The 26,207-nt window shown below is 45.7% G+C and overlaps 1 protein-coding gene across 3 annotated transcripts in view; it reads right to left on the reverse strand.

The window, feature by feature from the left end:
* Nucleotides 1-17,320: 17,320 nt before the first annotated feature.
* Nucleotides 17,321-26,207, reverse strand: part of ANP32A (acidic nuclear phosphoprotein 32 family member A) — a 41,278-nt gene continuing 32,391 nt past the window's right edge. For 2 of the 3 annotated variants that reach the window (XM_082447255.1, XM_082447256.1), the window contains exons 2-7: nucleotides 25,405-25,554; nucleotides 25,049-25,171; nucleotides 22,505-22,703; nucleotides 21,100-21,197; nucleotides 18,768-18,831; nucleotides 17,321-18,556 (exon numbers count right to left, since the gene is read on the reverse strand). In XM_082447255.1, coding sequence (XP_082303381.1) covers nucleotides 18,495-18,556; nucleotides 18,768-18,831; nucleotides 21,100-21,197; nucleotides 22,505-22,703; nucleotides 25,049-25,171; nucleotides 25,405-25,554 — 696 coding nt within the window. In that variant the 3' untranslated portion in view covers nucleotides 17,321-18,494. Of the gene's footprint in view, nucleotides 18,557-18,767; nucleotides 18,832-19,135; nucleotides 19,333-21,099; nucleotides 21,198-22,504; nucleotides 22,704-25,048; nucleotides 25,172-25,404; nucleotides 25,555-26,207 lie in introns of those variants that run through there. The other variant, XR_014258919.1, reaches the window with a different exon arrangement.

Raw genomic sequence — 26,207 nt, forward strand, 5'->3', positions numbered from 1 at the left:
AGTACCACATTGATCGATTTGTGGATATTGAAAACTCCTTGCATCACTGGGATAAATCCCACTTGATCATGGTGTATGATCCTTTTTTTTTTTTATTGCAGTATAATTGCTTTACAATGGTGTGTTAGTTTCTGCTTTATAACAAAGTGAATCCGTTATACATATACATATGTTCGCATATCTCTTCCCTCTTGCATCTCCCTCCCTCTCACCCTCCCTATCCCACCCCTCTAGGTGGTCACAAAGCACAGAGCTGATCTCCCTGTGCTATGCGGTTGCTTCCCACTAGCTATCTATTTTACGTTTGGTAGTGTATATATGTCCATGCCACTCTCTCACGTTATCACGTCTTATCCTTCCCTCTCCCCATATCCTCAAATCCATTCTCTAGTAGGTCTGTGTCTTTATTCCCATCTTGCCACTAGGTTCTTCATGACCTTTTTTCTTTTTCCTTAGATTCCATATATATGTGTTAGCATACGGTATTTGTTTTTCTCTTTCTGACTTACTTTACTCTGTAAGACAGACTCTAGGTCCATCCAACTCACTACAAATAACTCAATTTCGTTTCTTTTTATGGCTGAGTAATATTCCATTGTATATATGTGCCACATCTTCTTTATCCATTCATCCGATGATGGACATTTAGGTTGCTTCCATGGCCTGGCTATTGCAAATAGAGCTGCAATGAACATTTTGGTACATGACTCTTTTTGAATTATGGTTTTCTCAGGGTATGTGCCCAGTAGTGGGATTGCTGGGTCCAATGGTAGTTCTATTTTTAGTTTTTTAAGGAAGCTCCATACTGTTCTCCATAGAGGCTGTATCCATTTACATTCCCACCAACAGTGCAAGAGTGTTCCCTTTTCTCCACACCCTCTCCAGCATTTATTGTTTGTAGATTTTTGGATGATGGCCATTCTGACCAGTGTGAGATGATATCTCATTGTAGTTTTGATTTGCATTTCTCTAATGATTAATGATGTTGAGCATTCTTTCATGTGTTAGTTGGCAATCTGTATATCTTCTTTGGAAAAATGTCTATTTAGGTCTTCTGCCCATTTTTGGATTGGGCTGTTTGTTTTATTGTTATTGAGCTGCTTGTAAATTTTGGATATTAATCATTTGTCAGTTGCTTCATTTGCAAATATTTTCTCCCATTCTGAGTGTTGTCTTTTGGTCTTGTTTGTGGTTTCCTTTGCTGTGCAAAAGCTTTTAAGTTTCATTAGGTCCCATTTGTTTATTTTTGTTTTTATTTCCATTTCTCTAGGAGCTGGGTCAAAAAGGATCTTGCTGTGATTTATGTCATAGAGTGTTCTGCCTATGTTTTCCTCTAAGAGTTTTATGGTGTCTGGCCTTACATTTAGGTCTTTAATCCATTTTGAGTTCATTTTTATGTATGGTGTTAGGGAGTCTTCTAATTTCATATTTTTACATGTAGCTGTCCCATTTTCCCAGCACCACTTATTGAAGAGACTGTCTTTTCTCCACTGTACATGCTTGCCTCCTTTATCAAAGATAAGGTGACCATATGTGCATGGGTTTATCTCTGGGTTTTCTCTCCTGTTCCATTGATCTATATTTCTGTTTTTGTGCCAGTACCATACTGTCTTGATTACTGTAGCTTTGTAGTATAGTCTGAAGTCAGGGAACCTGATTCCTCCAGCTCCATTTTTCTTTCTCAAGATTGCTTTGGCTATTTGGGATTTTTTGTGTTTCCATACAAATTGTGAAATTTTTTGTTCTAGTTCTGTGAAAAATGCCAGTGGTAGTTTGATAGGGATTGCATTGAATCTGTAGATTGCTTTGGGTAGTAGGGTCATTTTCACAATGTTGATATTTCCAATCCAAGAACATGGTATATCTCTCCATCTATTTGTATCATCTTTAATTTCTTTCATCAGTGTCTTATAATTTTCTGCATACAGGTCTTTTGTCTCCTTAGGTAGGTTTATTCCTAGATATTTTATTCTTTTTGTTGCAATGGTAAATGGGAGTGTTTTCTTAATTTCACTTTCATATTTTTCATCATTAGTGTATAGGAATGCAAGAGATTTCTGTGCATTAATTTTGTATCCTGCTACTTTACCAAATTCATTGATTAGCTCTAGTAGTTTTCTGGTAGCATCTTTAGGATTCTCTATGTCTAGTATTATGTCATCTGCAAACAGTGACAGCTTTACTTCTTATTTTCTGATTTGGATTCCTTTTATTTCTTTTTCTTCTCTGATTGCTGTGGCTAAAACTTCCAAAACTATGTTGAATAATAGTGGTGAGAGTGGGCAACCTTGTCTTGTTCCTGGTCTTAGTGGAAGTGGTTTCAGTTTTTCACCATTGAGGACGATGTTGGTTGTGGGTTTGTCATATATGGCCTTTATTATGTTGAGGAAAGTTCCCTCTATGCCTACTTTCTGCAGGGCTTTTATCATAAATGGGTGTTGAATTTTGTCGAAAGCTTTCTCTGCATCTATTGAGATGATCATATGGTTTTTCTCCTTCAGTTTGTTAATATGGTGTATCATGTTGATTGATTTGCGTATATTGAAGAATCCTTGCATTCCTGGAATAAACCCCACTTGATCATGGTGTATGATCCTTTTAATGTGCTGTTGGATTCTGTTTACTAGTATTTTGTTGAGGATTTTTGCATCTATGTTCATCAGTGATATTGGCCTGTAGTTTTCTTTCTTTGTGACATCTTTGTCTGGCTTTGGTATCAGGGTGAAGGTGGCCTCGTAGAATGAGTTTGGGAGTGTTCCTCCCTCTGCTATATTTTGGAAGAGTTTGAGAAGGATAGGTGTTAGCTCTTCTCTAAATGTTTGATAGAATTCGTCTGTGAAGCCATCTGGTCCTGGGCTTTTGTTTGTTGGAAGATTTTTAATCACAGTTTCAATTTCATTACTTGTGATTGGTCTGTTCATATTTTCTATTTCTTCCTGGTTCAGACTCGGCAGGTTGTGCATTTCTAAGAATTTGTCCGTTTCTTCCAGGTTGTCCATTTTATTGGCATAGAGTTGCTTGTAGTAATCTCTCATGATCGTTTGTATTTCTGCAGTGTCAGTTGTTACTTCTCCTTTTTCATTTCTAATTCTATTGATTTGAGTCTTCTCCCTTTTTTTCTTGATGAGTCTGGCTATTGGTTTATCAATTTTGTTTATCTTCTCAAAGAACCAGCTGTTAGTTTTATTGATCTTTGCTATTGTTTCCTTCATTTCTTTTTCATTTATTTCTTATCTGATCTTTATGATTTCTTTGCTTATGCTAACTTTGAGGTTTTTTTGTTCTTCTTTCTCTAATTGCTTTAGGTGCAAGGTTAGGTTGTTTATTCAAGATGTTTCCTGTTTCTTGAGGTAGGCTTGTATTGCTATAAACTTCCCTCTTAGAACTGCTTTTGCTGCATCCCATAGGTTTTGGGTCGTTGTGTCTCCTTTGTCATTTGTTTCTAGGTATTTTTTGATTTCCCCTTTGATTTCTTCAGTGATCACTTCATTATTAAGTAGTGTATTGTATAGCCTCCATGTGTTTGTATTTTGTACAGATCTTTTCCTGTAATTGATATCTAGTCTCATAGTGTTGTGGTCAGAAAAGATACTTGTTAAAATTTCAATTTTATTAAATTTACCAAGGCTTGATTTGTGACCCACGATATAATCTATCCTGGAGAATGTTCCATGAGCACTTGAGAAAAATGTGTATTCTGTTGTTTTTGGGTGGAATGTCCTATAAATATCAATTAAGTTCATCTTGTTTAATGTATCACTTAAAACTTGTGTTTCCTTATTTATTTTCATTTTGGATGATCTGTCCATTGGTGAAAGTGGGGTGTTAAAGTCCCCTACTACGATTGTGTTACTGTCGATTTCCCCTTTTATGGCTGTTAGTATTTGCCTTATGTACTGAGGTGCTCCTATGTTTGGTGCATAAATATTTACAATTCTTATATCTTCTTCTTGGAATGATCCTTTGATCATTATATAGTGTCCTTCTTTGTCTCTTGTAATAGTCTTTATTTTAAAGTCTATTTTGTCTGATATGAGAATTGCTACTCCAGCTTTCTTTTGATTTCCATTTGCATGGAATATCTTTTTCCATCCCCTCACTTTCAGTCTGTACGTGTCCCTAGGTCTGAAGTGGGTCTCTTGTAGACAGCATATATACAGGTCTTGGTTTTGTATCCATTCAGCCAGTCTGTGTCTTTTGGTGCGAGCATTTAATCCACTTACATTTAAGGTAATTATTGATATGTATGTTCCTATTACCATTTTCTTAATTGTTTTGGGTTTATTATTGTAGGTGTTTTCCTTCTCTTGTGTTTCTTGCCTAGAGAAGTTCCTTTAACATTTGTTGTAAAGCTGGTTTGGTGGTGCTGAACTCTCTCAGCTTTTGCTTGTCTGTAAAGGTTTTAATTTCTCCATCAAATCTGAATGATATCCTTGCTGGATAGAGTAATCTTGGTTGTAGGTTTTTCTCCTTCATCACTTTAAATATGTCCTGCCACTCCCTTCTGGCTTGCAGAATTTCTGCTGAAAGATCAGCTGTTAACCTTATGGGGATTCCCTTATGTGTTACTTGTTGTTTTTCCCTTGCTGCTTTTAATATTTGTTCTTTGTATTTAAGTTTTGATAGTTTGATTAATATGTGTCTTGGCGTGTTTCTCCTTGGATTTATCCTGTATGGGACTCTCTGTGCTTTCTGGACTTGACTAACTATTTCCTTTCCCATATTAGGGGAGTTTTCAACTATAATCTCTTCAAATATTTTCTCAGTCCCTTTCTTTTTCTCTTCTTCTTCTGGGACCCCTATAATTCGAATGTTGGTGCTTTTAATGTTGTCCCAGAGGTCTCTGAGACTGTCCTCAATTCTTTTCATTCTTTTTTCTTTATTCTACTCTGCAGTAGTTTTTTCCACTATTTTATCTTCCAGGTCACTTATCCGTTCTTCTGTCTCAGTTATTCTGCTATTGATTCCTTCTACAGAATTTGTAATTTAATTTATTGCATCGTTCATCATTGTTTGTTTTCTCTTTAGTTCTTCTAGGTCCTTGTTAAACGTTGTATTTTCTCCATTCTATTTCCAAGATTTTGGATCGTCTTTACTATCATTACTCTGAATTTTTTTTCAGGTAGACTGCCTGTTTCCTCTTCATTTTTTAGGTCTGGTGGGGTCTTGCCTTGCTCCTTCATCTGCTGTGTGTTTCTCTGTCTTCTCATTTTGCTTAACTTACTGTGTTTGTGGTCTCCTTTTTGCAGGCTGCAGGTTCGTAGTTTCCGTTGTTTTTGGTGTCTGTCCCCAGTGGCTAAGTTTTGTTCAGCGGGTTGTGTAGGCTTCCTGGTGGAGGGGACTAGTGCCTGTGCTCTGGTGGATGAGGCTGGATCTTGTCTTTCTCGTGGGCAGGTCCACGTCTGGTGGTGTGTTTTGGGGTGTCTGTGGCCTTATTATCATTTTAGGCAACCTCTCTGCTAATGGATGGGGCTGTGTTCCTGTCTTGCTAGTTGTTTGGCATAGGGTGTCCTGCACTGTAGCTTGCTTGTCATTGAGTGAAACTGTGTCTTGGTGTTGAGATGGAGATCTCTGGGAGATTTTTGTCATTTGGTATTACGTGGAGCTGGGAGGTCTCTTGTGGACCAGTGTCCTGAAGTTGGCTCTCCCACCTCAGAGGCACAGCCCTGATGCCTGGCTGGAGCACCAAGAGCCTTTCATCCACACGACTCAGAATAAAAGGGAGAAAAAATAGAAAAAAAGAAGGAGGATAAAATAAAATAAAGTAAGATAAAATAAAATAAAGTTATTAAAATATAAAATAAAAAATAATTATTAAGGAAAAAAGAAAAAAATTTTTAAGTAAAAAAACAAAAACAAAAATAAACAAACAAACAAAACAAAACAAAACAAAAATAAAATGGACGGACAGAACCTTAGGACAAATGTTGAAAGCAAAGCTATACAGACAAAATCTTACACAGAAGCATACACATACACACTCACAAAAAGAGGAAAAGGGGAAAAAATAATATATCTTGCTCTCAAAGTCCACCTCCTCAATTTAGGATGATTCGTTGTCTATTCAGGTATTGCACACATGCAGGTACATCAAGTTGTTTGTGGAGCTTTAATCTGCTGCTCCTGAGGCTGCTGGGCGAAATTTTCCTTTCTCTTCTTTGTTCGAACAGCTCCTGGGTTTCAGCTTTGGATTTGGACCCACCTCTGTGTGTAGGTTGCCTGAGGGCGTCTGTTCTTCGCTCATACAGGACGGGGTTAAAGGAGCAGCTGCTTCGGGGGCTCTGGCTCACTCAGGCCGGGGGGAGGGAGGGGTACGGATGCGGGACGAGCCTGCGGCGGCAGAGGCCAGCGTGACGTTGCACCAGCCCGAGGTGTGCCGTGCGTTCTCCCGGGGAAGTTGTCCCTGGATCACGGGACCCTGGCAGTGGCGGGCTGCACAGGCTCCTGGGAGGGGCGGTGTGGATAGTGACCTGTGCTTACACACAGGCTTCTTGGTGGCAGCAGCAACAGGCTTAGCATCCCATGCCCCTCTCTGGGGTCCGCGCTGATGGCCGCAGCTCGCGCCCATCTCTGGAGCTCGTTTAGGCGGCGCTCTGAATCCCCTCTCCTCGCGCACCAGGAAACAAAGAGGCAAGAAAAAGTCTCTTGCCTGTTCGGCAGCTCCAGACCTTTTCCCAGACTCTCTCCCGGCTAGCTGTGGTGCACTAGCTGCCTTCAGGCTGTGTTCACACCGCCAACCCCAGTCCTCTCCCTGCGATCCGACTGAAGCCCAAGCCTCAGCTCCCAGTCCCCGCCCGTCCCGGCGGGTGAGCAGACAAGCCTCTCAGGCTGGTGAGTGCTGGTCGGCACCGACCCTCTGTGCAGGAATCTCTCCACTTTGCCCTCCGCACCCCTGTTGCTGTGCTCTCCTCCGTGGCTCCGAAGCTTCCCCCCTCTGCCACTCACAGTCTCCACCTGCAAAGGGCCTTCCTAGTGTGTGGAAACCTTTCCTCCTTCACAGGTCCCTCCCACTGGTGCAGGTCCCGTCCCTATTCTTTTGATTCTGTTGTTTCTTTTTTCTTTTGCCCTACCTAGGTACGTGGGGAGTTTCTTGCCTTTTGGGAGGTCTGAGGTCTTCTGCCAGCATTCAGTGGGTGTTCTATAGGAGCAGTTCCACGTGTAGATGTATTTCTGATGTATCTGTGGGGAGGAAGGTGATCTCCGCGTCTTACTCTTCCACCATCTTCTCCTCTCTTTTCTGATTCTTTAAATATATTGTTGGATTTGGTTTGCTAGTATTTGGTTGAGGATTTTTGCATCTATGTTCATCAGTGATATTGGCCTGTAATTTTCTTTTTTTGTGTGTGATACTGTTGTCTGGTTTTTGTATCAGGGTAATGGTGGCCTGATAGAATGAGTTCAGAAATGTTCCTTCCTCTGTAATTTTTGGAATAGTTTCAGAAGGATATTAACTCTATTAAGGCACTAACTCTTCTCTAAATGTTCGTTAGAATTTACCTGTAAAGCCATCTGGTCCTGGACTTTTGTTTGTTTGGAATTTTTAAATTTCTGATTCAATTTCAGAATGGTAATTGGTCTGTTCATATTTTCTATTTCTTCCTGGTTCAGTCTTAGGAGATTGTACCTTTCTAAAAATTTGTCCATTTCTTCTAGGTTGTCCATTTTATTGGCATATAGTCGCTCATAGTAGTCTCGTATGATCTTTGTATTTCTGTGGTGCTGGTTGTAACTTCTCCTTTTTCATTTCTGATTTTATTGATTTGGGCTCTCTCCCCATTTTTTTCTTGGTGAGTTTGGCTAAGTTTATCGATTTTGTTTATCTTTTCAAAGAACCACCTTAATATCATTTATCTTTTCTATTTTTTTTTAGTGTCTATTTCATTTATTTCTGGTCTGATCTTTATGATTTCTTTCCTTCTAATAACTTTGGGTTTTGTTTGTTCTTTCTCTAGTTGCTTAGGGTATAAGGTTAGGTTGTTTATTTGAGATTTTTCTTTTTTTCCTGAGGTAAGCTTGTATTACTATAAACTTTTCTCTTAGAACTGCTTTTGCTGTGTCCCATAGGTTTTAGATCATCATGTTTTCATTTTCATTTGTCTTTAGATATTTTCTTGATTTCCTTTCTGATTTCTTCAGTGATCCATTGGTTGTTTAGTAGCATATTGTTTAGCCTCCACATGTTTGTGCTTTCTGCAGTTTTTTCTTGCAGTTGATTTCTAGCCTCATAGTGTTGTGGTTGGAAAAGATGCTTGATATGATTTCAGTTTTCTTAAATTTACCAAGGCTTGTTTTGTGACCCAGCGTGTTCTCTATCCTGGAGAATGTTTCACGTGCACTTGAAAAGAATGTGTATTCTGTTGCTTTCAGATGGAATGCTATAACAATCAATTAAGTCCATTTGGTCTAATGTGTCATTTAAGGCCTATGTTTCCTTATTGATTTTCTGTGTGGATGATCTGTCCATTGATCTGTCCCTTGATGTAAGTGGGGTTTTAAAGTCCCCTACTATTAGTGTGTCTCTCCTCTTATGTCTGTTAATATTTGCCTTATATATTGAGGTGCTCCTGTGTTGGGAGCATATATATTTTTAATTGTTATATCTTCTTTTTGGATTGATCCTGTGATCATTATGTAGTGTTCTTTGTCTCTTGTAACAGTCTTTATTTTAAAGTCTATTTTGTCTGATACAAGTATTGCTACTCTGGCTTTCTTTTGATTTCCATTTTTGTAGAATACCTTTTTCCATCCCCTCACTTTCAGTCTGTATGTGTCTCTAGATCTGAAGTGAGGCTCTTGTAGGCAGCATATATATGGGTCTTTGTTTTGTATCCATTTAACCAGTCTGTGTCTTTTGGTTGGAGCATTTAGTCCGTTTACATTTAAGGTAATTATCAATATATATGTTCTTATTGCCATTTTGTTAATTGTTTTTGATTTGTTTTTGTAGGCCTTTTTTTTTTTTCCTTTTTCTTTTGTTCTCCTCTCTTGTGATTTGATGAGTTTCTTTAGTGTGGTGTTTGGGTTCCTTTTTCTTTTCTGTGTGTCTATCTATTATAGGTTTTTGGTTTGCAGTTACCATGATGTTTCTGTGTAGTAGTCTCTATATATATGTGATTGTTTTAAGTTGCTGACCTCTTAATTTCAAATGCATTTTAAATACCCTGCTTTTGTACTACCTTCCCCTCATGATTAATGTTTTTGATATCATATTTTACAACTCACTGTTTTGTGTATCGCTTAACTGCTTATTATGGATACAAATGATTTTACTACTTTTGTCTTTTAATCTCCCTGCTAGCTTTGTTTTGAATGATTTCCTATCTTTTTTTTTTTTAAATAGATTTGCCTATTCTGAACATTTCATATAAATGGCATCTTATAATAAGTGATCTTTTGTAACTGGCTTTTTGTCACTTAGCATGATTGATTGATTGATTGATTGATTGATTTATGGCTGTGTTGGATCTTCGTTTCTGTGTGAGGGCTCTCTCTAGTTGCAGCAAGTGGGGGCCACTCTTCATTGCGGTGCGCGGGCCTTTCACTATCACGGCCTCTCTTGTTGCGCAGCACAGGCTCCAGACGTGCAGGCTCAGCAATTGTGGCTCACGGGCCTAGTCGCTCCACAGCATGTGGGATCTTCCCAGACCAGGGCTAGAACCCGTGTCCCCTGCATTGGCAGGCAGATTCTCAACTACTGTGCCACCAGGGAAGCCCCTGATTTCCTATCTTTACTGCATGTTTGTCTTTACTGGTAAGCTTTTCTATTTTGTAATCTTCTTGTTTCTAATGTGGCCTTTTCTTTTTTGCCTAGAGAGGTTCCTTTAACATTTGTTGGAACCCTGGCTTGGTGGTGCTGAATTCTTTTAGCTTCTGCTTGTCTGTAAAGCTTATGATTTCTCCATCAAATCTGACTGAGAGCCTTGCTGGGTAGAGTATTCTTGGTTTTAGGCTTTTTTCTTTCATCATTTTAAATATATCATGGCATTCCCTTTTGGCCTGCAGAGTTTCTGCTGAAAAATCAGCTGATAGCCTTATGGGAGTTCCCTTGTATGTTATTTGTTGCTTTTACCTTGCTGTTTTTAGTATTCTCTCTTTGTCTTTAATTTTTCTCATTTTGATTATGGTGTGTCTTGGTGTGTTCCTCTTTCAGTTAATCCTGTATGGGACTCTCTGTGCCCAGGCAGCTCTTTCTACACAGTCCTTAGGGATTATAAATTACAGCTGGAGCCCCCACAGCCAGACGAATGAAGCAGGGGTTGGTGTCCAGGCCAGAACCTGACCAATAAGTGAGGTTTCCTACTGCCCATGACTGAGCAGCTCAGGCAGCTTATTTTTGCCTGGGGAGGGGAAGGTGGGGTGTGCAGAGAGCAGCAGAATCCACTGAATGGCTGAGGCCCCAGAGCTGCCATTATATCTGAGTGACAAAGGAGCCTTTGCTGCAATTCTCCAACATGCCTGTTGTATAGTCTGTGAAGGGCTAGGACCCAGAGGGGCTAGGCAATGGTGGTGTTTCCTGCTTTCCTCCCTGCCATCTGAATCCCACTGATAAAGTTAGAACACTGGCCAAAGGTGTGCAAGTAAGAGGGGACATCTGGCTTAGACATTTGGCCAATGGATGCATATCTGGATGCTCAATCAGCCAGCGTCTTGCCAGGCTGGGTGGGGCTAAGTCGACAGGCAGAGACCACCACCTCTATCCAGCTAGAACAGAGATATCAGGGGTATGGGTTCACAGGGAGTTGGCAGCCCCTGAGAGGAGAAACCAGCGAGCTCCAAAGAATCTGAGACAACAAACGACACAAGACAGCCAGCTCCTCTGTGGATTCCCACAACCACCAGAATGGAAAAGACCCAGCCTTCTCTTCTGCCTTAGCCCTGCCCCACCACCAACCTGAAAGTACGTGGAAGTTGTATTAAGGGGAACAAGGGCTGTTTCCCACACTCTTCACCTCCTCAGTCTTTCTGGAAGCATGTATGGTCCATCAGTAAGCAGCTGATGGACCTCCTCTCTTATCCTAGCTCAAACCTAATGATGCCACTTCCCCTGCAGTCTTCTCATGAGGAGGCCACAGGGGAGGCCGGCCCCCTCCTTCATGGAACTGGAGAATTGTTCTTGTTCCCCATCACTGCTTCCATTTCTCTTCCTGCCTCTTTTACAGTCACGTCTACCTCTTTGATGCTGTCATTTGCCTCCTTATTAGTGAGGGCTCTAGCAGTTGGTTCATTATCTTTTTTCCTATTATTGTTCCTGTTATCATTCTTGTCAACTTCAATAACCTCATGGATGAGCCATCCAGGGGACTTCCCTGGCAGTCCAGTGGTTAGGACTCCATGCTTCCACTGCAGGGGGCACAGGTTTGATCCCCGGTCAGGGAACTAAGATCCTGCATGCCTCGTGGTGTGGCAGAAAAAACAAAAAACAGAAAAAAAGCTAACAGTTAAAAAAAAAAAATGAGCCATCCAATACCTTGGCCTCTCAGTTCTGCAAACTGCTCACTTCTACACCTCCAATGAAGATATGCTTCTCCATCCTACCTACATGGTCATTTCCTTGACCTTCTCACCAATAAGTGCACCACCTTGGACACCTCCACTCTCTGACCACTGCCTCTTCTTCTTGCCGCTCACCTACCTTGGTGCTCCCGTCCCAACAATCCTTCAGCTCCAGCCATTCTCCAATCTACCGACCGTCTCCTGCTTCCTCACTCTCAGTCATGACTCACTTCCCTCTTTAGCCAATTTAGGACACACGGTCCCCTCTTACAACTTTCTAAACACCCCGTCTTCCTTGCCCCACGCTCTGTGCATTACAGTCGTCCGGCTAGTTAAACCCAACTGTCTGCCACCTTGATGCCTGCACTCTAGCAGCTAAGCCATGCTGACAGGTCCTCCTTTAAAGTCGTGGTCATCTGTTGCAGGTAAATAGGCGTTCACCGCCCCCAGGCTTCCCAGGGGTGGTGGTTTACCTAGCCTCCAGAACAACGTCTCATAACTTCTTGTCTCTCTTCAGACCACTACTCCCATTCTGCCCCTCTCTGACTCCATACCCCACTGGTGACCTTGGCTCATATGTCCTTCAAAAGCCGATGGAACTCTACCTTCTTCCCTCCACCAAAGCTACCCACCCACCTGTACCCATAACCTTTCTCTCCCTTCTTTCCTGTCACAAAGGAAGAAGTGTCCTTTCCTCTACCAAAGGCTAAGCTTCTATTACAGGATCCCAGGCCTCTGATTTTCTCCCAGATTCTGTCTCTTCTACATCATTGATGCCTCCCTCTCCACTGGACCAGTTCTATCATCTCTGTATCTCCTGACACTTCTGGGAGGTACACACTCCAGAGAGGTGGCTCGTCCCCAGTCACACAGGCCTCCCAGCTCTAGCCCAGGATGGTACCACCAGCCTTGCTCTCTCTTCTATTTTTCAAGCATTAGAAGGAGCTGCTGTTGATCCTTCAAAACATCTAGGGTCCCTCTCTCCAGAGGTAGCGATCCATCCTCCTTGTTCCTGAGGTTCAGATCATTTTTGTCGTAAGACATCTGTTCCCAGGGACCATGGAGAGGCTGATTTTGTCAGATGTAGAAGTCTGGAGAACTGCAGAGATGAGTGGGAGGAGTGTGCTAGGCCTGACAGCTAGATTCTCGAGAAAAGCTATGAAATTAGTCCACCAAGATCTGGAGGAGATGAATCTCCCTGCAGTTCATTGTAGGCTTCACAGGACCTGAGAACTGAGGAAACACTTCCGTATTTTGGGCCAGGGAGCTATGGGTTCTGATACCAGCTCATGGCTTCCTGGGCTGTATGATGTTGAGCAGATGACGTAATGTCTCTGAACCTCAGCGTATTCATCTGGAAAGTGGGGAGAATAATAAATACCTCAAAGGAGATTCTACAACAAGAATGAAATGAGAGCACCTGTGTCGAGCTCTGGGCACCCAGTGAGCACTCAGTTCAGATTAGTTTTCTCTCTGCTTCCTTATTGGCCCGGCTAGATGACCCAGGCAATTGTGGGTGTGTATAGACTGGGCTGTCTGTCTACTCGTTGGGACCTCAGGAAGTCATCGGAGAGCTCCTGCCTCAGCAGAAAGGCTGTTTCTCCCACATGAACCCTTCTGTCACCTCGAAGTTTTTACCAGGGAATACCTTTCCTAAACTTCACATTCAACAAAGCCCTAACTAGAGCCTCAGGGCAGGGAGGGAAAGAACGTAACAAACTATAGACTGAGGCTGTCAGTAGTCATGCAGTCTACATCACTCTTCTCATAGGATGTAAAGGTGACCTGTCTGCAATTACCCAGCTATTAGTCTCAGAGCGAAGATGAGAGTCTAGGTCTTCTGAACCTTGGCCAAAACTTGTAACACCTTCAAAAGGCCATCAGCAAGACTTAGGATACCCCCCGGAGTGCAAATCCTTTTCTGTTTACAACTAAGATCTTCTGCAAACTAAGATCTAGCATGACTGTGGTGGTTGATACAAAGAGTGAATCTCATTACATGTAAATTTTAAAGGGAGGAAAAAAAAACTTCCACGTAGATTATCTTAATTACCAAGTGGCTTTTAGGACTTCTGTTTTTCCCTGGTTAGAGAAAATATTTGAGTTGCTTGGGCTTCTCTCTCTCTCCGTAGTGGTTTTCACTTTCCACGTTGCGGTGTTCTTTCCATCTTTTGCATCATCTCACAATCTGTGAGATACACAGGCAGTCATTATCATCCCTTTTCCCCAAGGAGTGTGAACGTCACGTAGACCCAGGTTCAAACCCCAGCTCTGTCACTCACCACCTGTGTCAGCTTGGGCAGGTTATATAACCTCTCTTGAGCCTCACTTTCCTCAGCTTTAAATAAAAATGGCTGTAATACCTTCCTCAGTAGGCTGTGGTGGGGATTGAGTTGACTGCTTTTCCCGAATGTCCTCGATGATGAGAATCCTCTGGGCACTTGTTAAAACACAGATTCCTGGGCCCCGCTCCAGAGCCACTGAACCAGAATTCCCAGGGGTGAGACCTGGCAGTCTGACAAGCCCCAGGGATTCTTATCAGGGAAATTTAGGAAACACTAGGCTGATTTTTATAAAGTATTTATTGTGTGCCGGTCACTAAACAGCTAATATTTATCAAGTACTTATATGTGCTCAATCTTCGACATGGGGGTAATAATGACTACCAGATAGGATATTATGAGAAACGAGCAAAATAATGTACAATGCCCAGCAAACAATACGTTCTAAATGTATGCTGGTGTCCTCACTTCACTGTGTTAGTCAGGACTCTCTCAGGCTGAAATGGAAACATCTAGAGGTTCTCTCCGAGGGATGTGCCTCCATCCTCCCAGCCCAGTACCCCCAGTAGGAGGTTTCTCCTTTTCCAAATCCCAGGGACCAAACCTCATTTAACCAGTTTGGGTTCCAGGCTCTTCCTTGTACCAGTCACCATGGTCAAAGTTCAGAATATGCTGATTGGCCAGGACAGTGTCACCTGCTCACCCCAGGAACCAGAGCGGTGGGTAAGCCCCATCTGAGCTTCAGGAATGGGAGTGGTCCATAGCCATGTGAGTCCTTCCAGTGGTCCCTTGTAGTGTTGTTGCCAGACCAAGAGCAACTGATGCTTGGCCGGCAACTGCACTGATGTCTCCTTCATCAGCTCCTAAAGTCAGAGACAGTTAGCAGTCTACGGATGCCCCGTCAGGTTTGAATCTTTCTCCAGTCTCTCCCCTTGCTGGCATATTCGTGGCTATCTTGAGGGCCTCAGTCAGGCCGATTCAGCCTCAGACCTGCCCTCATCCGTCCCACCAGCTCCAGCCCTCTCCTTGGCCCCGCTCACCCCTGGGTCCAGCCGGCCACAGGGGCCTGTCCAAGGGCTGGTCCGGGGACTCAGGGCAGCCATTGTCCAAAGCCGCTTTATTAGGGACCCACTGGGAATCCTTCCAACCAAGAACAATGAGTTTCTGAATCAGGATAAAAACAGCCTTTCCAAGTCAGCAAATGAGACAAACTGAATTGCTCATCCCCTCTTCCCTCATCTGCCTGGCTCTTTCAACACAGTGGATGAGAACAAGGTCTCTTGCATCAGAAAGACATAGGTTTGAGGCTAGTTCTCTCACCTCTCTGAGCCTTGGTTACATCTATGAAATCTGTATGAGGACTGAGGGAGGCAATGGATATAGCACATGACACAGAGTAGGAGCTCATGATCAAGAATCATCACATTACCAAGAAATGCACACCCTTTTCAGGGATGATCAATCTCAGACACTAGCGGGAAGGCAAACCCACTGTGAATATTTAAAAACATAGGATGCACTCCAAAGCCACATGAAACAGAGAGATGTGCCATGCATTCACTACCTCCTGTCCCCCCAAGGCTTGGCTGTGTTCTGGAAGACACTACACTGTGTACCTTCTGCATCTCAGGACAGCTGGCTTCCCTGCAACCGCATGGTGCAGCTGCGAGATGTGGTGCTTCAGAAGCCCAGGAATGGGAGTCCTGGACTCCAGCTGGGCTCTGGCACTGCCTTGCAGGGTGACCTTGGGCACATCACTTATGCCCCCTGGGTTTTGGTTTCCTCTTTCATCAAATGAGAGGGCTGGTTGATGACTAGGTGGTTTCTAAGGGCCCTTCCATTTCAGGGGTCCGTCCTGTGGCATTCGCTAGACCCGGTGCGGAAACCTGTCACCAGGGCTGTGCTGGGCAGGGGGTGAGGAACTGCTTCAACACAGCTGGCCCACACAGGTGGTTGCAGCTGGGGGAGGAGTCGACGGGAGGCACTCTAGTGGAAGGCAAGAGGGCTGGTGCTGGAACCACACACCCCTAGTTTATTCCTGATGCTGCTCTTTTCTGGCTGCAGGACCTTGGGCAAATCACATTCTGAGCCACCTGTATAGCAAGGGCAATGGCACCCACCTAAGGCGGTTGTGAGGATTCATCTCAAATGAATGAGATGCTGCACGTAAAGCACGGTACCCGGCACACAAGAACTCAATAAAGGTCAGCTCTTACTGCCTCTCCCCCTCTGGATGAGCTTCCTCTTCCCCTTGCCATTCATGACTAAGTTTGATGAAATGGAAATAGCCCAAACAGGTTTAACCCTGCCTCCCCCTCTTCTTACCTCCAAGTCACTGGACCTGTTTTCCTCATCAGTAAAATGGGCACAAGACCGTATCTCAGGTGCTGATGTAACTGCTTGATATGACTGACATAGGGTTTTCCTCCCTTGGTCCCATGAGCATTAACCCATCCATCATCATTCATTTTACCTTACATTTTATAGCATTTATTTCCATATCTATGTGAAGTTAACCAATCCTTAAAGTCCCCATGGAGAGAGTCAGGGCCAGAAAACCTGAGTCCAAGCTTGAGTGCCTCTGGATTTCACTCCACTCCCATGTTCCTTCACCAGCTCTGGGAGGGACAGAGCACACCTGGCCAGTTCATCCTCATAGTCCCGATGCCTAGCATAGGACCTGGCCTCAAGGCCACCTCCCAAGCCTACACCTGGAGCCAGAGGACGTCTGTCTGCTCCAAACAAGAGGGCAGTAGGTGTCAGGGTACCACCCAGAGGGTGGGGTGGGTCAGTCTCTACTGAGAACACCTCATTCTGCTGGAATTACACAGGATCTAGGGCTTGCTGTCGGGTTCAAGGCCATACGGCTGAGAATGAATATATGTGTATAAATTACCACAGTACATTGGTATAACCCTTCTGGAAAACATGGAACCTTGCACATGAGCCTTATAAATGTCACCTTTTGGTGTAATGACTCTGCAAAGTATAACAGAATGTCTAGTGGTAAGTTAGAAATAACCCAAACATCTTAACCGTTTGGTTAAAATTAAGCAAATCAGAATAGTTAATGGACTACTACATAGCCATTTCAGATACATGCTTTTAAAGACTCCTCTTTAGAGGTAGAGAAATTATAATTAACATTAAGTGAAAAAGGAACAAATTTGTATATTCCTCAGGTTTTCCTGTATTCTTTTTACAGTCTGAACAACAAAACGATGAAAGATAGTCAAAGTAAGGTCTCAAGGCTGGCCTTTCTGGTGAGTGTTTTTTAATAACTTTTTATATCTTTCTCTCTGTACATCACCACCCCCACTTCCCTGCCCAAATGAAGTTTTTAATGAAGATAGCACACCACCGAGTCTCAAGTTGAGACCCAAAGTATCCAAACTTAGTGTATCAGGTTATATATCCTGTAAGAAAAATGATTTTATCAGGTAACCAATGTGAAGCTCCCCCCTGCACCCCCATCAGTTAGCAGGTTATCTGGAATTCATCCTAGATCAATGACCTGTTGGACTCAAAGAAGCCACCCCCAAAAAAATTGTATAAAAAGATTTATTGAAATTTATCAATGACAAACAGACATAAAACTCAACGTTTGGCTCTTCTGAGGGGGAGGAAAACCGGTGCAGATGTTCTTTTATACAGATGAAACACGGGCTAAGGAATCACACGTCACTTCAAAAGCAATCCAGAAGAGGGACAGGAAAGCAAACCTGTACATTCGCTAGGAATTTGCAGTCATTTCAGATTTCCACTAGGTAAGAAAATACAATTTTGCGTTAGTTTTTCCGTGCTCGGGTGTATGAAAAAAAAAACCCAGCCGACATGCAGCAGCGTCTCCTGTGCTTAGGTTTGTAAAAATGGTCTAAGCACAGAAGGACACGTAGAAGAATTCTCTTGTCATTTTGTAAAACAAAGCGTTCTAATATTTTACAGAACAAGATAGGACAGTTTTGTTTTTAATCTTTGAAAGAGGTTGAAGTTTGAGGGTTTGCTTCTTCTCTTTTAATTAGAATTACCAGATCCATTTTACTCCTAACAAACAACTCAGAAGCCTGCTGTTCTCAGCTCTCTGGCTCATCACAAGAGTGACATCAGAGTCTTCTTCGGACAGCAAAGCCCACCACCATCTGTGAAGAGGGAAAGGGGACGGGGGACGGGGAAGATCCCCCGACCAGTGCCAAAATACGCCTTTAGGTTGCTATTTACAAACCAGGGCGCTGGCTGCCTCTAGCAGGTCCAAGAAATGCGGAAATCACGGGAACCAGAACAAGAGGTAAGATGCGGCTGGTGCTCAGCCCCTCCTGGGCTCTGAGAAACCAAACTGAGGCCAGCCATGGCCTTCCAACCAACTCAAGAGAGAGAGAGACTCGGGAAATACCAGGAAACGTCAGAGATCTCCAAACCGTCCTCTTTGAGGGTAAGGAACAAACGTTCACTTGTGTGTACTCAGCTATCGCAAATTTATCAGGGACAAAACAGACACAAAGAAAAAGTAGGGGAAAAAAATAAAGAGTGGCAGTAAAAATAGTATTTTATTCCACCCCCTCCCCCCTCCCTCCCCCCACAACCCCCAGTACACTTTTCCCCTCTCGTTCCCACAGCAACGTTACAATCAGAAAAAAATAAGTTTCGGGGAGCGGGATTTGGGGGGGTACGGGTAAAAACAGTCAAATCACAATAGGAATTTTTCAAAATAGGTTATTCCACTTAGTCATCGTCTTCTCCCTCATCTTCAGGTTCTCGTTTTCGCTTCTGACCCCTTTCTTCTTCTGGAAGAGTAAGGAAAAGGCATTCAGATTAAACGTGGATCTCGCCTCCTACTCAACCCCCCCCCCCCCCCGCTGGGAAAGCAGGGGACCGTACGTCTAGGACGCTTTACCAACCCTGGCAAACCGAGGCCAGGTCCTCAGGACCCAGGCCATCTACTGTCAACTGAGGGGGCCAGCCTGCTACCCGCGGAGAGTAAAAACGCTGCCGTACCACCAAGCTCCTCTTCATCTTCCTCATCGTCTACTTCCCCGTCGTTATAACCCTCCTCATCCTCCTAGGAGAGAAGATGGACACTGGACATTAGGAACGCCCCGACCGTGGGACACGTGGAGGATGCCACTTGCCCTGACACCGAGCACAGAAAGGTGGGGGCCGCCCCCAGCCCCTCAGAGCGCCCACGGACCTGCTTCGCTCCGGTGAACCTAAAGCAGAGGTTGTTTTGTATCAAGGACCCCCTTTAAGAATCTGTAGAAAGTTTTGAACCCCTTCCCTAGAAAATACCCACATTACACACAATATCTGCAAACAATGTCGGCAGAGGGGGGTGAATTCTACCCCCCCCGTTAAGAATTCCTGACCTGAAGTCCCTATAACTCAGGCAGCTCCGCAGTGTGCCCTCCTAGGGGAACAAGTTTCCCAGCCGACTCTCCATCGTGTGAAGTAGGCCGAGCTTTCATCTGTCCTCACTCTAGTTTTGGCTTCAAGAGAAGACCCCAGTCCAGACCCCCGTCTGTGGGTGAGTGCAGCCCCTTCACCGTCTTGCAAACTTGGGTCACTTGGAGGGAGGAAAAATACAATTCTCACCCCCTGCCCAGGACATCACTCCCAGCTCCGTGAGATTCAGCAAGGGGTGTGAATTCACCCTCAACACAGGACCACGCTTCACGCTGCTCCTGTAGATCCAGGCTAGTTGAATCTCTGCATGAACACTGTTCCTAAAGCACCAGGCAGCCCATTGTTTAATAAGAACTCGGCAATAGACTTCTTTTTGTCAAGGGAAATATCCTTTTATAATGTCACCAAATAGTTCCTTAATCAGTCTGTTTGCTAACAGAGAGAGAGAGAGAGAGAGAGAGAGAGGGAGGGAGGGAGGGAGGGAGGGAGGGAGAGAGAGAGAGAGAGAGAGAGAGAGAGAGAGAGAGAGAGAGAGAGAGAGAGAGAGAGAGTGTGTGTGTGTGTGTGTGTGTGTGTGCGTGTGCGTGCACGCACGCGCTCTCCTTTACTGGAAGCTGGAAATTTGCAGATAGTCAATGAGATTACCAAAAACAACAACAACAACAAAACAACCCCAAACCGAAAACAACCTCTACATGTTGGCGGCTCCTGACAGGAAGAGCAAGACGAAAAATCCATTGGCCAACATGACTTATTGCCCTGTCCTAGGGGGGCCTATTTTGCTAGGTCTCTATTTTTAAAATACACAATATTCTTCAGAGGTGAGCCTAGCAGCCTACACCTGGGGAGAAGAGACACCCAGCAGCACAACTTGACGGGAACCAAGACTATCTCACCAGCTTTCTCACTAACCCCGACCTGCCTCTCCCCAGCTTGTGGGGGGCTGGCTGGGAGATCCCGCCTGAGCAGGTCTGTGTGGCAGACAGGTATCTGTGACCTTGATGGAGACAGACAGGAAACCTGGGGGAGAAGGCAGGCACCTTGTCCATGCTGTCATCATTTTAAACCTCTCTTGGTCTAAGTTTTGCAATCAGCAAGAGTTGATTTAGAAATCTGAAAAGCTAGGGAAAATGACTCTGCTATAGAAAGACTCAGAACATCCAAACACAAAACCCAGCACACAGAGCCAGGACCTTGGAGAAGGGTGTGAAAGCCTAAAATAGTAAGTGGTCAAACACTCCCTGTCCTTAAACATTTTACTTACAAATTATTTTATCCTCTTAAGCCAGTGAGTTGATCCCTATTTACAACCCAGCTGTAAAATGACACCTATTGTACAGATGAAGAAATAGGCTCAAAAGGTCAAGGAACTTGTCCAGGGACACACAGCTAGCAAGTGGTAGAAGCTGGGATCCACCCCGTCACAGACACATCCCAGACCTTGTTAAAAAATGATGCCAGCCAGTGTGTTTGGATAATGGCACTATCCGCTGTGTACAGGGGACCCCTGTCACCCTCTGATGTGGAATCCAGAAGTGTCTTTATCCTATTACCCACCAGTTCAAGGCAGTCTTTGATTTTCCCTAGCACACTGTAAGTGCTCACTGAATATCTGAATTAACATACTAATGCAAAAAGGTAGAAAAAGGGGATGTGGATTCTACAAGAACTAATTTTCATGTGGAAACAAGTGCCAGGCTTGCCCCAGCAGATGAATCCCCTCCCTCTTTCTTTTGCAGGGCCAGCTGCAAGGCTTGCCTCTCCCAAACCAACCCAGTAACAGGCCCTGAAGTGGATTCAATTCCCAATCAGGGCTCCCGGCTGCCGAGGCGGATCACTGAGGCAGTTAGCGGGACTGACTCAGAGGCAGCAGAGCAAGTAAGGGGGGGCTCCGAGAGACAGTTCCCTGCCCAGCCCAACCTCTTACCTCTTCCTCTCCACTCACATCCTCCTCTTCACCTTCCTCCTCCTCCTCCTCGTCCTCCTCATCTTCCACTACCTGAGCATCTTCATCGTACTCTTCCTCTGTGCAGTGGGAATGGGGACAAGAACAAACTGGTGGTGAGCTGGCCCTTCCCTCCCACAGCACAGGCCCAGGGCCTGGCACCAGAGGTGCGGTCCTGTGTGGGGCCCACGACTCTCCCACGCCCATCCAGGCCCACAGCCTGGATGCTCTAATGTGACTGAACGCATCCTAAAGTAACCCAAAAGATAAGCATCTTAAAATGATCCCAAAGGTAAGCCCTCCTCCCAAGTATGAAAACAAAAGACCTCTCGTGGAGGCTGAGATGGGAGAGAAAATGCCAGATTAGAGAACCAAGTTACGGGGCCTGGGACAGCTGAGAAGTCAATTCATTCACAAAGAGCATCTAGCCAAACTCGCTGCTCTAAAGGTGAGGAAACTGAGTCCCAGAGGGGGAGAAGTGAGTTGTTCAAGGTCACACCTGGAGTTAGCTGCAGATCTGGGCCTAGAAGCCTGGTCTCAGGGCTCCAGTCCTGGGACCTTTCTGTCCCATCAGAAGAGGGAACAAACTAAGGCAAACAGGGTGTCTGAATCCCTTGTAAAATACTCCCACCTAACAAGGGAAAAGCACTCTTAACGTCTGAATTATTCAGGCAAGGTCTCAACCCTCAACTTTACTCTGGCCACAAAGACCTGCAGGGAAGCCGCACCGAGCTGGCAGCGTGGGAAGGAAATACGAGGCTCTCCATCCTTTTCCTTCTTTCCTTCCTGTGGTCCCTGACTGCTCACCGCACCACCAGGGAGCCCAACGTGCTGCCTGCAGCCTCCTCTGCTTCCTGGGCCCCTGGGGCTCCTGAGTCCTCACCCCCCCCCAGGTCCTACCATGTGGTCCTGTGGGCGGCAGTCACCTGGGGGCCCCACGACCTCTCCAGCAGTGACCTCATCTCCAATACCAGACCCTAGATGGAGATAGGGGACCCTCAGGCCACACCCCACCTTCCTCCATCCGCTCATCCCCTCCCTGGAAGAGTATCTGAGTCCAGCACCACACTATAGAGAGACACTGTAGGATCTCATTTTCAGAGGGACTTTGGAAAAGGTTAAAAAATTGAAGGAAGACTCAGATGGTTTTTAAGAAGTTATTATGCAGTTGGAGAACCTCAGGATGTTTCTCTGGGGCTCAGGCCCTGTTATTTTAGGGGCGTCAATCAATGAGACAGACCAGGGACAACAGTAAACAGAGCAGACAGCCCACTCCCCTCCACAGCTCTAGAAAGAGGTTGATAGCCCTCGGGGGCCGGTGGGAGCCCCCTGACACCCAGCCCGCCCCCCATAAAGCCTGGCCTGGCCTCTCCCTGGCGCCACCCACCATCCTCATCCTCCTCGTCATCCTCCAGGCCCTCCACGTAGCCCTCGGCGTCCGAGTCGGGGGCCTCCTTGTCGTCCCGATCGTAGCCATCGAGATACGTGAGCTGAGGAAGGAGCTTGAACACGTTTTCTCGGTAGTCGTTCAGGTTGGTCACCTCGCAATTGAAAAGGTCTAAGCTCTTGAGGTTTTCTAACTTTTTCTGCAAGCAAACAACAAAGTTGACAGTGAGTGGCGTGGGAGGAGGGTGGGGAGACAGATGGGGGTGACGTGAGACGGCGTGCAGAGCTCCAGGCTCACAGGTGAGGAGCGCACTCTGGTTTGGCTCTGTTCGGCCGCGTCAGCCCTGGCTGGGGGGCCTCGTGTTCATTCACGTGGAAGATGGGAGGTTGGACTTGAGGATCTTCGAAGCCTCATCCGATGCCAACACTTTTATTCTGCAATTACAGCTCTTGCCGTAACAGTGACGCACCTGAAATTAACCCGGGGCTCTCTTGGTGCGTGAGCCAAGAGCTTTGCTGCCTGCCCCTGTGACTAAGGAGCCAGAGAGGAACTGAAAAGGCCTCAGGAACTAACAAACTACCTCCTTCTATGAATAATAATAATAATGGCAATTAATATAGCACTTTATGGATTAACTCAATTTATCCTCATGACCCCGATAGGGCGGAAATAATTATTAGTTCATTTCACAGACAAGGAGGTAGAGGGCAGAGAACTGGGATTTGATCAGGCAGCCCAACTTCAGACCTGTGCTCTTACTCTTTGCCTGTCAAAAAGGACAAGAGAAAAACCAATGAAGCATCCAGATTTTGTCCACAATTTGCTTTATCAAAGCTTTATATATCGATGGGTTCTAGGTCCATATTATACCCACTTGGTGGCTGGAATCTGAGGCCCAGGAAGCAAAAGGGTCATACTTCTAGCAAGAAACAGCTGCCTCCTGACTTCCTACCTCACAGGTCTCCAAGGCGCAGGTACCCCGCCCCGGGCCAAGTCCCTGTTCCAGTGGGGCCAGGCGTAACTGGTGATTAAAGCTACTGTCCCTCAGGGTCAATGTCAGGAACGAGGCTGCTCTCTTGAGATTTCGTGACTGAGACCCGGTCATTCTCAGCAGAGGGTCAAGGGCAGGGAAGGAGTCCGAGCTGCGGACCGGGTGGGTGAGGCCAGCATCCCCCAACCAAAGGCAGTTTCCCCACCCTCAGAAGTGAGTAAAACACATTAATCACACTGATAATCAGGGAAGAAGCTACAAAACCATGTGTGGTCTGGGCAAGGGAATAGGGTGTGTGTGTGTGTGTGTCTGATCTAGAATGGTACGCATATCACAACCAAAACACACATATACAGAACTTCAAAGATTTTTTCCTTTTATAATGAAATTATGAAATCAAGGCTTCCAGGTAGATCAAAATAGTTTTGCTTTCCCCAAGGAAAGTGGTGGAAGACCTGAAAGAAAGTTCTATGGGAAGCACAGTCTAGTAGTTGACCCCATGCCACAGATGAGCAGGTAAAGTCTGAGTTGGGAGGAGAAATGCCAGCTTCCCGTTCTGCCACGCTGGCCCATCAACCTGCCCTTCAAGCATCCACGAAGGGCAAGGCATGCTTTTTGGACAAGAACACAAACTGAGAGATGCCCCAACTGCCACTCTATATACCCAGAAAAGGGGAATGTGGCAAACTTGGCCAAATATCCTCATGGCCTTTCCCTGATTCTAAGGTGCACGGCTTATGAAGTAATTCTTACGTATATATATCTACAATAAGTGTTAATGCGGTAGTTATTTCTACATTTCAAGAAAGCTATCATTAATCAGTGATACATCTTACAGCTGACTTCCCTGAAGTCAAGGGAATACAGTCATTCAGATCTGGGTAATGCAGACACTGTTATTCTAACCATGACCTGCCCCTTCTGGCTAGTGATCGTGAAGTTTGGGGTGTGCTCAGCTCTATGTGGACCAGCAGAGGAGGAAATGCGGCCCAGATCTCTGAGTCCCTGGTCACCATCACACCCAGGACTGGTGACCAGGGTCCCTCTTCTCTACGCCCCACAGAGGAAGGCCTGCATGGGGTTCCCGTGCCACACAGCTCTCTGTCATCCCAGGGGGCCTGTGTCAGGACCGACCCACCTCCCACGGTTCAGAGGGGCTAGCCTCTGGCCAGTGACCCAAGGAGAAAGCAGGTGAGCACCTGCAGGGTCAGCTTAATTCCTGGATGGCTCCTCTCTCCCCAGTGAAGGGCACAAGCCATGCTCTAAGCCTAAAGAAGTGACAGCTCAGGTTTCCAAAGCTGAGCAGAAACTGTAAGAGGAAAAGCACTAGACCAGAAATTGAGACCTGGGTCCTACAGCATCCTTCACCCTGATGCCCATTCTAACTGTGCGACCCTGGTCAAGCTCTTCAACTTCTCTAGGCCTCAGTTTCTCTACGGACGGAGCAGAAGTAGGAGCCCCGACTCTATCTCATGGCGCACAATTAGAGTAAAAACAAAACAGCATGTTATACCAGTGCGAAAGCAGTAATCCCTCCCACCCCAGTGACTCACCAGTGGCTCTATTGTGCTGAGGTCTTTAATTTTGTTGCCACTTAAATTTAGATGCGTGAGGTTCGGACACTTTTCTGCCAATACTTCCAGGCCCCCTGAGATTCTGTTATCGCTTAGTTCAAGCTAAACAGGCAGGGAGAGAAAAAGCAGAAACGGCTTTTAAAATGAAGGCTCAGGGCTCAGGCGGCCGGCTCCCCTTCGACAGGCCAGGAAGGGAGTTGGCTCAGGAACTGGCAGGCGTGCTGGGGCTCGCACCTGGCCTCCCCTTCAGTTATGCTCCCTCAATGTGGAAAAATGACCCCTTCCTCCTCCCCAGCCCGGCCTCCCAAGCACACACGCTCCTCCGCTCTGTTTACCTTCTTAAGTTTGTTTAACTTTGGTAAGTTTGCGACTGAGGTGAGGCCTACGTTGATTGTACTCAAGAACTCCAGTTCTTCAAATTCATCTGTGAGGCCTTCGATTTTGCCTTCATTTGACCGACAGTTGTCCAGGACAAGCTCTTTCACCTGGAAAGGGAAGGAGGGCGTGAACCAACTGGGCGAGGAATCGGGGCTGAGGCCGGGGTAGGGGGAGGACAGGAGGCAGGCCAGGAAGCATCGCAGCACCAGCGCCCACCCTGACCTTTCTGCCTTTACCAATGCTGGGGGGATCGAGGGGAGCGCTGCGGTGAACGGAGCTGCAGAACCAGGGGGCCCCTCTGGACAGGAGCCTCGGCTGGACCGGAGAAGACAAACCCAATAAGCCCTGCTGCTGTCAGCAAGGTTGGGGGCGGTGTCTCGTTCCAACCCTACCGCCACACCTCAGCCCCCAGCTCTCCACTGTACCAGCCGTTAACACTGTTGGCAACCTCTGGGCCTTGCCATTCCATCAGAGCCCCTCTCCCAGCGCCCACCACGGCCCCAGCCTGACCGTCTTACTGAGGCCAGCCACCTACGACTTCGCCTCCTCGGCCCCCACGGGCCTTTCACCTCCATGTGTCTGTGGACGGGTCCCAGGATGTACCCGTCTGCTTGCATTCGTACCTGCCCCTGCCACCAGTCAGAGCCTGCCCATCCGGCCTGGCATTCACCACTTGGCCCCACTGTAAGGGTCACAGACCAGGGACCCCCTCCAACTCTCCATCCTCTAGACCAGCGCTGTCCACCAGAACCAAAAGAAC

This window comes from Balaenoptera physalus (genome assembly GCF_965194825.1).
Source record: "Balaenoptera physalus genome assembly, chromosome: 2".
NCBI lineage: Eukaryota > Metazoa > Chordata > Mammalia > Artiodactyla > Balaenopteridae > Balaenoptera > Balaenoptera physalus.